Genomic DNA, 13,432 nt, shown 5'->3' with positions numbered 1-13,432 from the left:
ATCATGTTTAATTGTTGAAGATAGCAGTAGTAATACAGCACTGTTTTATGGCATATAGGACTTGTGGTCAGTTTCAAGGTGCACCTGGTTCGGGGAGCAATCCTGGAGTACTTGTCTGACAAGAGTACTGGGGGACAGATGGAAAAAGTGTCCATTCTTACTTCTGCCCTATTTAACACTTTTTATCAGTGGTTTAATGGAAACATCTTACTGTTAACGACGTTTGGAAGTGGCATGAAAATTGAAGGCATTTATAATGTCATCTCTACAAGGCAGTGTGGATTGCTTAGTGACCTTGGCTTATGCAGCTGGTAACTATTTCAGTACAGATGAACGTCAGGCTTAGAATTTGCTGGCTGTGCTTACAGGATGATGGACTCTGTCCTGGTGCACCATAACAGAAAAGCATTTTAGGGTCACTTGTGAAGAATTAGCTGGAGTGCGCACCCCGGATGTGCAGGAGACAGCTGAATTGGCAGTACCACTGTTTGGTTGTTGCCCTTGGAGAAAGGAACAAAATAAAGTCTACCAGTATTTTATTAACATCTTAGTTTAATTCTTTCTGTTGGATAAGTGGCCTGTCCTACCATAAACAAATCAAAGCAGATGTGTTCCACATGCCCTCCATTCAGCTGTAGGCAAAGCTTACCCATGTATCTGGTACGGCATATGCCTCAATAACAGTGAAAGCTGTCCTTGAAAAACTTCCTGCAGTCTGTATTCTTGTCCCTTGAGACTCATTTGAGAATAACACTTGTGGAAATAAACATATCCTAACTTTTTATCAGTATTATTTTAATTAATGTGTTGAATATTTAAAACAAAGTAGTGTAAAGACCTCCCAAATAGTGTTACTAGAGATTAAACCAAGCTGCAAAGGGGATGTGGAGAATCTTAAATATATAATACCCCTGGTAAAATAGTCACAGTGTATTTGTGGAGCTGCGTATTTTCCTTGGATTTGAATAAGAAGTAAATCTGAGAAAAACCTGTAGCAGAGCACTGCTAAGTGAAATCATTGGGGTAGTAGGGAATTTATGTGCAGAAGTCTTCCTTAAATCTTGTTGCTTTATTGTAAGTTATTATAAGTTTTGTTATGTATTTTTACTGTGATGCTGATTACGTTTCCTGTCTTTGGCACAGATTACAGGACCGGCCCTTGCTTCACTTTGGTAACCAACCAGATGTGCCAGGGACAGCTCAGTGGAATAGTCTGCACAAAAACCCTTTGCTGTGCAACTGTTGGAAGAGCGTGGGGCCACCCCTGTGAAATGTGTCCTGCCCAGCCGCATCCCTGTCGCCGAGGCTTCATTCCAAACATTCGAACGGGGGCCTGTCAAGGTAAGTTAGCAGCAAAGCTTACCCGAAAGCTGCTGAAATTGTTACTGGATTAATCTTAATTGAGTTGCACTGCTGTGAATAACCTGTCCTAAGTCATTCTCGGCTATATGTGTGAAGTATGGAAAAACGTTGTCAAATGCATTACTTCATGATTCAGTGAGTGTCTGATGTTCAAGTGAGTACACTAGTAACTTAGGTCATGTGAGAGCAGCTAGCATCTTAACGAATTTCTCACTGCCAGGAGCCCTTTCCCTTGGTTCTGTAGCATGTTTCTCAGAGTATACCACTCAGCCATTCCACGGAGGATTTTATTGTGTTTCAAGAAGTGCTCAAAACATACATCAATCTGTGGTGATACTGTTCCATTTATCTGGTGTGGGATTTTTTTAGGTAAAATTTGTTGGGTTTGGATTCATCTTAGGTGTCTTATCTCTTGAGCTACACTGCTTCAACCTGGAGAAAAGTGCACATCATGACATTTTCAAATGCCTTATTATACTTATTGTAAATTTTATACAATTTTGGAAATGCATTTGCATTTGTTTCAAATCGTAAAATCCACCCAGATGTTGCTTACTTCTTTCTAAGCATGCCTTACCATAGAAAGTCCTTACTCTGCTTTTGGCTTTTATTCTAGTACTTCCAGCTGTATAAATTCTTTTATTGTCTGGATGTCTGGCAGGAAACAGGAGAAAGTTAACAGGGGCAGCTATGTATTAAACTGATGTGGATTATAAATTCCCAGGGCCGTATCTTTGGGACTAGTTTATTTCGATCTGTCTAACATTTTCTAATAAGTTACAGTATTTTTTAAAATAGGGAAGATAAAGATTATAAATCTACAAGTAATTTTATTTAATCATCAAATTCTTGTGAAGGACTTCAAGACATTCCATTGTATTAAAAAATGTAGATATCTGTCACAGGCTAAGTCCTGGTTGGTGCCTGCAGACAGGCATGGTGAACTTCAACATGGGCATGTTTGCGTATGCTGCATAACGTGTACATATTCTGACCTCAGCCAATCTGTTCTCCTCTCACTGTTAAAAGTCAGAACTAAATTGTGCAGAAATCTGTAAATTAACATTCTGGACAGTTCTGTGATTGTATGTGCATAAATATGTGGCCCACACCCCTGACCTCATGCCACACCTAGTTATAGCCCACTTGTTTGTGTCATGGAAAAGTTGCGGTGACCTCTCTGATGGTTTTGTGCAGTTCACAATAAGGCTACCTCCGCTTGCTGCACATTTCTTTGCATGCAGCTACATTTATGCTAATCCGTATGCAGTGCCAGCACAGTTTTGGCCATGTATATTTGACCTGTACTTTCCAGTTTTCTTTTCTCTTGTAATGTGTTCATAATTTCAACAGATCTGCTATGGAACCACATATTAACTTTATTTTTCATACAATTGTACTAAATCCAATCCTTTTGAAATCAGATAACATCCATTCAGACTGAAGACATTTCAGGGCTTTCACATCCATATTCAATCTAAGTAAATAAAAGCAGGTTAAATAAAATCCAGGTTCTCTGAAGAGAAAAGAAACCATTATTATTGTGTGGAGAAATCAGAAGAAATAAAATGGAGGGGAGGACAAGTTTATTTTAAAAAATAAATAGAATATCACTGCCTACAGTTTGACTTTGTCTGACTAAAAGTTAAATTAGTATTACAGATGAGATTTCTTAAAGATACAAACTATGAAAATGAAAGCCAAAACGTGGGATTTTGAAACAGACATTGTGACTCAGGAGCATAAGTTCTATTTTTTTATTTTAAATTCAGGGCAATGCCATGAAGTCTGGCTTGACTGTTGTTACTGTAGCGCAGCATTTGGGTTTAGCTCAGGTTCCAGCAGCAGTATGACAGTGTCAGTGGGTGCTGTGCTGATTGTCTGTGCCTCCTAGCACCTGGGTTAGCTCAGGCACAGCACTGCTGTGGCTCTGCTGTGGCACTCTGTGACCCAGTTCATCACTGGGGGATCTTTACATAATGCTCTGCAATGTGGTACAGATATGCCCCATGGCGTTGCTGAAACTTCCTACTTGTGGCTCCCAGGGAAATTGCCTCTTGGCCTTTTGTACAGACATAATACTTTGCTTTTCAGACTGCAAGACACATTGCAGCTGACTCTCTGGGATTTATACAGGGAGATTTGAAGGCGTCATCTCCTTCAGCCTGTGGTCCTGTGTAGAAACTGATCCTAGCTTGAAGCCCAAGATTTCAAGAAATGGGGTTTTGCCAGCAGCAGCTAGTACCCCTTGGGAAGCTGTGTGTAAGCACAGGTGTTTGGGGTGCAGAGTGGTGACTGCTCTGCTTGCTCCCAAAGGACTAGGGAGCCACAGACACAGGGCAGCCCTCAGGGGACTGGGAGCCAGACCTCCCTTGTCTCCTATGGCAACGTTAGTCCTCGTCCTTTAATCTCTTTTCTCTAGCTATTACTAAGCCATTGCAATACTTCTGCAGCTTAGTGATGACACACGTTGTTGTGCTAAAATAGCTGTCAGGCCAGAAAGTGGGGCTTCTTGAAAATGTTTGTCTTGTGTTTCCTACCTACCCTGTGGTACTATCTTTGTCATTTTTTTCTTAAGTGACAAATTAAAAGGAAGAGAAAAGTAAAGGAAAAAGCTATAAAGAAAGAAAGAAACAACAAAAAATAGACAAAGCTATGAATGTCTAAGTAGGTGATTAATAATGCCTCTGGAGACATTAATTATGGCTATGGAACTCCTTGAGTCAAATCCTAACCACAGCTTAAGGTCATTGATGCTGAACTTACTGGAGTGTGAGGAGTTAATCATTTCCACCAATAATGACCATGCAATTCCCTCTGTAAGGCCTCTCCATGCACATCACACACTGCTCCTCCACTGATTTGGGGCTCCTGCATCTCAGCACTCAGGTATATGCTATATGGAGTTGCCAAGTTTTTCAAAGTTGCAAGTGATTTTGGGTGCCCAGCTTCAGACACGCAAAGGAACCTGGGTTGTGGCAGGCTGTGTTCTCTGCATCACCATTCCCCAGATGTTTTGGAAAAACAAAGCAATAACAGTTAGATGTTTAATGTCTGTAACAATAATAACCATGTAATTTCTTGCAGAAAATATTTAGATTACTGTACTTAATCATACTTTGCATAGAGTAATTACAAAATTAGTGTCTGACTTCACAAGCAAGTATCATAATATTATCATGGGTGAATGATGGATGTAGGCATATTTACTTTAATTTCTATCTAGACAAATTATTATGGCTATTCTTGAGAAATGAATTTAAAGTGGGTGTTTTTTCCTTTTTTATATGATAGACGTGGATGAATGCCAAGCCATCCCTGGGATCTGTCAAGGGGGAAATTGCATTAATACTGTTGGATCTTTTGAGTGCAAATGCCCAGCTGGACACAAGTTTAATGAAGTGACACAAAAATGTGATGGTAAGAACTTTCAGAACTTTCTTCTGCAACTAAAGGGGGGAAGTCTTCTTTTTGGGGCCAACTTTGTTTAGGAGTTTGTTACAAACTTTCCAGTCTCTTCTGCCATGAACATGCAAACAGCATTCTTCACAGCAAATATGAATAACAGTCATTTCTCCTTCTAAAACAGAGAATCTTAAATATTGGCCCTGCAGCTTTTTCCAGCCTTTTATTCATGTAACATTTTGCAGACTTAAAGGTACATCTGAAACGAGTTAAACATTAAAGCTGAAAATGTTTTTAACTGATATGTTACTTTAAAAATGCTTGAGGCACATGTCTCTCTGTGGATCTTTTAACCAAAAAGTATATATGACTGGAAGGTTCAACACATCCCCACCTACTCAGTTAAACTGTATGTGACATTAATGAGAATTTTACACTGCTGAGTGAAGACCACAGGACTATGGTCTAAACTCATCCTTATGGTTGCAGATATTAAAGAAGGGCAAACATTTTGTCTTTCCTTATTGGTAATCCTAATTTGGAAGTTTAGCAGGTGCTAGATATTAGCATTGAGATTTGCACTGCATGATTATTGAATCTTGAGAATTTTTAACTGTGATTTGATAATGGTTTTTCTTCTCTGTAGTATAATAATCAGGCATAGATACTGCAATTCTAATTTTTGAAGGGAAAATCTGAGTAATAATCACTGGCTTCTTTACTGTTCCACTGACTTTGGTGGCAGAGGGTCTGTCCCCAGAGTATTTTCTGAATGTCCTGCTTTTCTGTTACTTGACAAGCATTTAGCACCTTGCAGATTAAGCCTTCAGAAAGATGAAATGATGAAGAATGACCTCTACAGCTTAAGGTGATTGTGTAAGGGAGGTGTGCATCCACCACCCTTTCTTATGTCAGGTGCCTTTAAGGAAGTACTCAAAATTTTGTAGTCATTTTGGAAGAATTATGACAGTCTTTCAAAAGGAAAATCCGTATTTCAAGAAAAAAATCATAATTCAATTACGTGTTAGGGAAAGCAATTTCAGAAGAGTGTGTACATAGCATGGCTTTCATATTGACTGCCAATGGTTTTGGCAGAAAGTAGCCCAGCTTCATGGTAGAACAACATTACAAGTATTTCCTTCAGTGGATGAAGTATCAAGAACAGGATGAATAGGAAAGACTGAACATGTGCCTTGTTAAGTATTAATACTGAGTTCTTTTACATCTAGTGTTAATACTGTTAAGTATTAAAACTGAGAACCTCAGGCTTGCTGCATTGTATAAACATTGCTATGGTGTTTTTTGATTGTGAAATCATATTTAAAAAAAAAATAAAAAGAAAAGAACACCTTCAGAGCCTGCAATTCTTCTAACAGTTGAGAATGATTGACTGTCCCAAGAACCTGGGATAACTTGGTTCATTTCCAAGCCTTGCCACAAATTTTGTGCACCATCATGTGAAATCTCTTTGTGAAATTTCTTAGCTGCAAAGATGGGATAGACTTTCTTTTATTTTATACCTGTGCATTGTTGAACTTCAGCAGACAGAGATTTACCTCCAGTACATTTTCATATAAAATGTACCATGCAATTTTCGTGAAAGCCTTGTAGGTATTAATAAAATTGAAAGAATTGAAAGTAGCAGCCCTATACCAGCATCATGAAATAGGACAGTGATTCGATAGTTAAGAACATAGTCATGTAACAGCTGAATATCCATTCTGCTTTCCTGAATTATCCCTTTAAGTTGAAATTTCCACTATAAGACAAGGTGTTTGGCTTATTGCAATTAATTATAATTAATTCTATCACATAATAATAAACATATGATCATGTACTTGGTTTAACTTCTTGTCCAGCAGATAGGATTTCTGGCAGGTGTAACATCTCCTTGGTCCCTGGTTTCATAGACCTGGGAGCTACCTGCTGAATTAGTAGCACCATTTTATTGTGGGTCCCAGCTCAAGTAAGATCATGACAGAAATCATAAGGTATAGTGAGACATCAGAGCAAGATGGGAAAAAGAGAAGTGTCAGACAAAGTCCTCTTTATTATCAAAGCTGGTGGAAAATTAGATTTTAGGTGTTATGTTATTTCACTGCTTCAAATCAGTATTCCTCTTGCAGTAGTTGCATTAAAGCTGAGATAGATATATTTTTGTGGCGATTGAAGGGAGTAATTTTTCCTAGAGTGACATTCATGTCTGTGAGTACATTGAGTATACTTACCTTGCATGCTTAATAATGACAATATTGCTTATATGAATGTCAACACTAATATAAATAGTGAAATACTGTTTGGATTAGGCTCAACCCTAAAATAAAGAGTGGTGATTTTGCTTTTAAAAAGGTCAGACTCTATATAAACAGTGGCAACACTGACTTTTAGATAAACATTGGTGAATTTGAGTCAGAAGATGCTTGAATCTGATCCATTTACAACTGCATTTTTCTCTGTTAATTAAGGGCTCTATTCAGACCGAAATTCAATTTCCACATTTTTTGTCACTGAGACTTTTGGGACTCCTGCAGAGTATAATCCTGGATCAGAAGCCAGAAGTCTCTTAGCAGTGCTCCCAGGGCAGTAAGGCTGGAGGCTCTGGCAACACCCTTGAAGTAGCACTGAACAAAAAGTCACACCCCTCTCACACACCCAAGCAAGGAATGTGACCCACATCATGACAGCTAGCAAGATGCTAGGGAGGAATGTGTGCACAGGGGGTCCAGGGCCCCGCATAGTTTGGGATGGGACAATCTGCAAAGTTTGGCCATCTGTATGCCACCCCAGTCCCTTTACTCCTTTCCCGGAAAGGCAAGGGGCCACAAAGATAGCAGACCATCCAATTCTTTACCTAGGGAAAAAAGAATTGATCATTTTTATATTACTATCTTCCCAGGAAAAGGAAAAGAGAAATCCTCTCTACTTGATACAAAGCACATTAATGGGCCTGTGGGACTTCGGGTGTTCCCCCATCTGTTGGGGCCAAATTCCAATTTAGGCGTTACATTTAAATTCTTCAAATCATTTATAATGACTACAATATTATTCATTCCTTGCCTTGGTGTGTTGGGTGGTGTTGCAGTATTTCATCTCAGAAATTTTTGTGGTTGGTGAAATCATTATTTTAGCCATGTGTCTATCTGTTTGTACATCTCTGGAGAAGAGGTTGTATAGAGAGAGTCCTGTGATACCATGATTTCTGGCAGGATTCTCCCTTTCAGGAGAGCTAGCTGCTCAGTGATCTTAGATGGCTGTGACAGCGAGTTGTCACTGATCACTCTAAAAGTAACCTGCCTTTCTGGTTTGCTTTACTGATTCTTCTTGTAGGTACCAGAGAAAAAAGTGAGTTATTTTCAAGCTCAGCTGGACTCCAGGTTCCTAGATGAGAGCAGTGCTAAGTAGATACAGCTGTAATGTTAAGACAGTCACTGAAAACCAGGGGGGAAGTAACAACACAGCACAGGCGGGCTATTGATGGTAATTAAGGAGCAGCTGAGACTGGCATAGGCTGTTTTTTGCAGGACTGTAAATAACATGAACTCCTAAGCATGGAAGAAACCTTCCCTCTGTTCCTGTATGCAGCAATGATCAGGTATAAGATGTGTGTTATTTTCTCCAACAGAAATTGAAAAAATTTCTGTGTTAGATATATGCTGATGATTTAGTATATGGTTTAAAAATTGTTAGTGATGGTACGGTATGGTTGTTTTTGTTTTTGTTTTTTTTAATTACTGACAAAATCTGGAGAGAAAAAAATCTGACGTGCTTTCTGTGGTAGATATTTCAGTTTCTAGAAATCTGTAGTGTCAAGCAATTTGTTGAAATTTCAGTACATTCACTTAGTGGCTTTTTATTGCCAGAGAAACAGGTGAGGAACAGAAAGGTAGTTTTTGTTGCTTGTAGTCATTGTGCTTTGTGCTACAATCCTGTTGGATTGCATTAGTTAACTAGTACCTATCTGGTCAGTTTTGTATGGGGGATTTTTAAGGAAAAAACAAACACAGTAAGGGTAGGCAATTTAGTAGGTGCCACAGATCCCTTTAAATCAGGGTTGCCTGTCTGGTGCCAGAAGATGCTGTGCTGCTGGAGATACCAAAAGACGTAACAGTTATGTTCCCGATCACTACCAATTTTCTTAATCCTAGTGTGCAGAATTCAAATTGGCAGTTATTGCTTACTTACAGTTAGTAAATCCTTTCTGCAGCTTTAGATTTTCATTCATCATTATTAAGCAGCAAAACAAACTGACCTTTTGCAGTTTATAGATATAATATGACCTTAGATTCTGTGTCACTTGCATTTATAAGATAGCTAACAAAAGATCCTGATCCTGGTTTGAAACTGCTGATTGTGTCCCTAGTACATAAGTTGAGAGGGGTATCAGACTTGAATTTGATCATCAATGATCAATTTGATCATGAATTTGATCATTAATGTTAATTATAAAACAACTTTTCTCATGCCTAATACAGCTAATCTGACCCTGCTTCTCTTTTTTGCTTTAAGATATTGATGAATGCAGCACCATTCCTGGAATCTGTGATGGAGGAGAGTGTTCAAACACAGTCAGCAGTTATTTCTGCAAGTGTCCTCCAGGGTTTTATACAGCTCCTGATGGCTTAAAATGCATAGGTGAGTAAAATACTGTATATCATAATACAGTAGGTGTCATGAGCATTCATGAATCTCAGAAATGGGTAACATTGTACCAGAAATATATTTCACCTTGTGATCTTTAAATCCTTCTTTTATATAAAAGTACATAATGTGCCTATATTTGTATTACAAAATGAGGCTTTCATTTACAAGATGTTTCCTCTTTCCTTCTTTGTTGTGACCTTCTGTTTAATTTTTTGTATTAGAATTTTTCTGTCATGTCACATTTGTTCTCTTTAAGTAGGCAGAACATATTTAACAATTATACTTGATATTCTTGCTCTTATGTTTGTACTTGGTTTAGTCCATTTAGTTATATTAGAGTGAGTCCAGAATGGGCAGAGGATTATCCAGAGGATTATCTAAGGGCTGGAGCACCTCTCCTGTGAAACCAGGCTGAGGGAGCTGGGGTAGTTCAGCCTGGAGAAGAGAAGGCTTCAGGGAGACCTTATAGTGGCCTTCCAGTACCTAAAAGGGGGCTAGAGAAAGGCTGGGGAGGGACTCTGTCAGGGAGTGTAGTGATAGGACAAGAAGTAGTGGCTTGATACTCAAAAAGGGTAATTTAGATTAGATATTCAGAAGAAATTCTTTACTATGAGGGTGGTGAGGCATTGGAACAGGTTGAGCTCTTTGTTGTTTAGTACCTTTGGTATATAATGATTTGGGAAAAATTTGAACAAAAATAACTTCACAGAGAAAAGTACCAAATGATATTAATTTTCCCAAGAGTTCTGGAAGTAGTTTGGGTTATGATTCATTTTGAATCATTCTATGTGAGTGCCATTCTATTTCTGCGGGTTGTGAGAAATAGACTGTTTCTTGCATTATCAAGAACAGAATTTTAGTAGATTAGACGTGTACTATATACGCTTAAAATGCTGGTTGAGCATTACTCATTGGTTCAGATGAATAGCTCCTAAATGACAATCATTAAATCATTGATTACCATTTGTAGTTAATATTTATGAAGGATATTTTTGCACTTTTATGTAGCAAAAAACTTCTGTGGAGATGCTCAACTGCTATTTGCGTTTTACTTTTTATATTCATTGCTCAGTCAGGTTTGCCCAACATTCCCCTCCATTCCTGCAGTTTTCCAGCCTTTTTTACCCACTGTATTTGCAGTCTGAAATAGTTTAGCTAAAGAATGGGGTACTTAAATGATGACAGGCTATGTTAAGTAATATGCCAGACCATGAACCATCATTGAAATTTTGGCTTCGTGTCCAAGGCAAAACGTGCTAAATGGGAAGCATTGTTAATTAGCTGCAGATATTTTGGATTTTGTCTAATACGCAGACTGTTTACTTGCTATATTAACAGGGATGGAACCCAAATCTGTATTAGAGATGGGCAAAACATGTAATCTTGATTTAATTACAACATGCCTGTCTTAAGTGAAAAGTGTTAGCTGAACGTGTCTATTCTGTTAGAGATGAGGAAATGCTTCTGAGAAATGTATCCCTTATGGGACTCAAATGGAGCAGCACTGAAGCCAAATATCCAAAGGGAGAACTGGGAGTTCCATTATGACAAATCTTAAAAATTAGAATAGATGAAGCAAATGGAGCTGGAGAGTAGAAATAAAAGCGAAACATCTCAACCAAAGTACATCGAGAGTGCTATTAAGAAAGCTTATAAACCTGGTTCTGGCTTTCATAAATTTGTTTGCTCTGTGTTACTTTTAGATTACTTTTTTTTTTTTCCTTCCAAAAATTCCTGAAAGCTATATTCAGTGATTATTTTTTTTTTTAAATTTCGAAATAGTTTTTAGTGAAAAATATTATAATTGTTAAATCTGAAAATGTATTTGTGAATAGAAAAATGTTTTTCCCTCTATTTTTGACCTTACGCGTGTTTTCCCTTTTGCAACAGAAAATAAAAGAGAAAAAAGAACTAAATAAGGAAAGAATTATGGAAATTTAATATTAATATTGATATAATATTATAAATTTAATATTAATATTAATAAATTTATTATTTCCATAATTCAGAATTATTTCCAGAATATGGAAAATACTCCTAATAAGTAAAAACTCACAAATTTACCTTCATTTTCTGAAAGTGTTGTAGCTTTTGGATAAGCTCGTATGCCTGTAGGCAGACAAAGATGTTTGCTCTTTGTTTATCTTTGTTTATCTTTTTATGGCACGTTGCGTGCTTGCACAGAACCCACATAGACACTTTTCCCACTTCTGTCCATTACTGCATTCACTTGTTTCAGAACTTCGTACTGACCAAAACTGATAAGACTGAATTACAGGGGTTAGGGATGGTTACAGTCCTCCCTTCCTGCCCATGCACCCCACCATCACGCCAAACATCTGAATGTACCTCTCCTTTGTGTGAAGAGGAGACTGTGTAACAAATGCAGTGGAGAACAGTTTGCATCAGAGCTTTCTTTGATTTCAAAATGGTAGATCAAGGACTACGTGTGCTTGGCAGTTCAGTTCGGTACCAGGAGGCCAGTAACAGAACTGAATAGATTTTTTTTTTTTTTTGGTCTATTTCAGAATTCCGTTGTATCATAACAAGAGTAAACTGAAGTTTGAAAACAAAGACCAACTGTTTTTGTTTTTGTTTTAGCTGTACTGCCAGTAATATCCGTGTTCATGGTTCCAGCTAATAAAACAAAGAACCATCACAGGCTCTCCCAACATATCACTATATATCAATTTCCTCAAAATAATAAGAAACTTCCCTGCTTCTTTTTTATTTATTTATTTATTTTTTTTACTTGTCCACTAGAATATCTAGTAAACTCTGGAAAGCACTGGTTAGACAGATGAATGCCTTGCCTTGTATAACTGAGATACTGTTTCTTTTGTGCATGGTGTCTGCTGTTGTAAGGTTTTATCTGTAACTTTTTCCACTACATTTTGACAGCAAATGTTTGTGCATTTTAAAAACAAATTTGATCTGGTTTATCATGCAGCATCAAATCACTCTACAGTTTTTATTGAATTTGACGTGGTATGACGTATTGTGAAACAATTGCTCAGAGCTTTGTATTTATCACAAGATTACTTTATTCTATTTTTTTGCTCCCATATACATTTTCTTTCCCATTTCTAAGGTAGGGTATCTTCTGTACAATGTTGTTAGAGCTGAGTGTACGAAATCTGGGTATGGGATGTTCATTGTACAGCACATGCTTACCCTTTTCAGATAAGAAGACAGTATGTTTCCCTAAACAATGTGACGGTACTAGTTAAAGCTGTGCTGCTCTCTCTTGCCTGCAAGCCTATATCTTGTCAAATCACTACCTACTTCAGCTGGGGAAGGCGTGACAAATGAAATATAAATTACTCCTTTGAGATCTGCAATGCTGTGAATTTTTGCTATGTATCAGTGGCTTTGAAATAAAGCTTAAACTGAACTGATCTAGTACTATCTATCTATCTATAGTACTAACTATAGAGTTGACACTGGAATTTTTCTTTGGAGGCCCTGCATATTTTGTATACTGAATACCCATTTCCATTCTGTTTTTCCTCCTCTAATTCATTGCTACCACGTTTCACTTTGGCTTTCACACAGGAGGTATTTCACCTGTGTTGAATCCCACATAGACCAAATTTTATCCAGATTTTTGTGGGTTTCTGCCTTTGGTTTTCTTTTTCTTTTTTAATGTTGAAAACGCTGTATCATTGATCATGTAATCAAAGAAGAAAAATGGGACCTGTCTTTTTTGTTAAAGTCACATTCCTCATTGAACTGATGATTATGTATCCATTTTTTTCTCTTGGTAGATGTGCGTCCTGGATACTGCTTCTCTTCCCTGACGAATGGGCGCTGCAGCAATCAGCTCCCCCAGCCTTTGTCCAAAATGCAGTGTTGCTGTGACAGTGGCCGATGCTGGTCTTCTGGTGCAGCTGGTGCTCCTGAAATGTGTCCGATCAGATCCACTGGTATGAATCCACCTGTATTCTGAGTGTGATTGAACATTGAATTAGGCAGCCATTTTCTTTCATCAGTAATATTTTTGTCACAGGATCACACACAACAG

General features: G+C 37.9%; 1 protein-coding gene across 3 annotated transcripts in view; it reads left to right on the top strand.

Annotated features, from left to right (window-relative positions):
* Positions 1-13,432, top strand: part of FBN1 (fibrillin 1) — a 158,618-nt gene that overhangs the window by 54,683 nt on the left and 90,503 nt on the right. For all 3 annotated transcript variants that reach the window (XM_032195315.1, XM_032195314.1, XM_032195317.1), the window contains exons 7-10: positions 1,144-1,341; positions 4,657-4,782; positions 9,274-9,399; positions 13,176-13,334. In XM_032195315.1, coding sequence (XP_032051206.1) covers positions 1,144-1,341; positions 4,657-4,782; positions 9,274-9,399; positions 13,176-13,334 — 609 coding nt within the window. The remainder of the gene's footprint in view (positions 1-1,143; positions 1,342-4,656; positions 4,783-9,273; positions 9,400-13,175; positions 13,335-13,432) is intronic.

This window comes from Aythya fuligula, chromosome 11, assembly GCF_009819795.1.
Source record: "Aythya fuligula isolate bAytFul2 chromosome 11, bAytFul2.pri, whole genome shotgun sequence".
Taxonomy (NCBI): domain Eukaryota; kingdom Metazoa; phylum Chordata; class Aves; order Anseriformes; family Anatidae; genus Aythya; species Aythya fuligula.
This window is presented reverse-complemented; position numbering and strand designations above follow the sequence as displayed.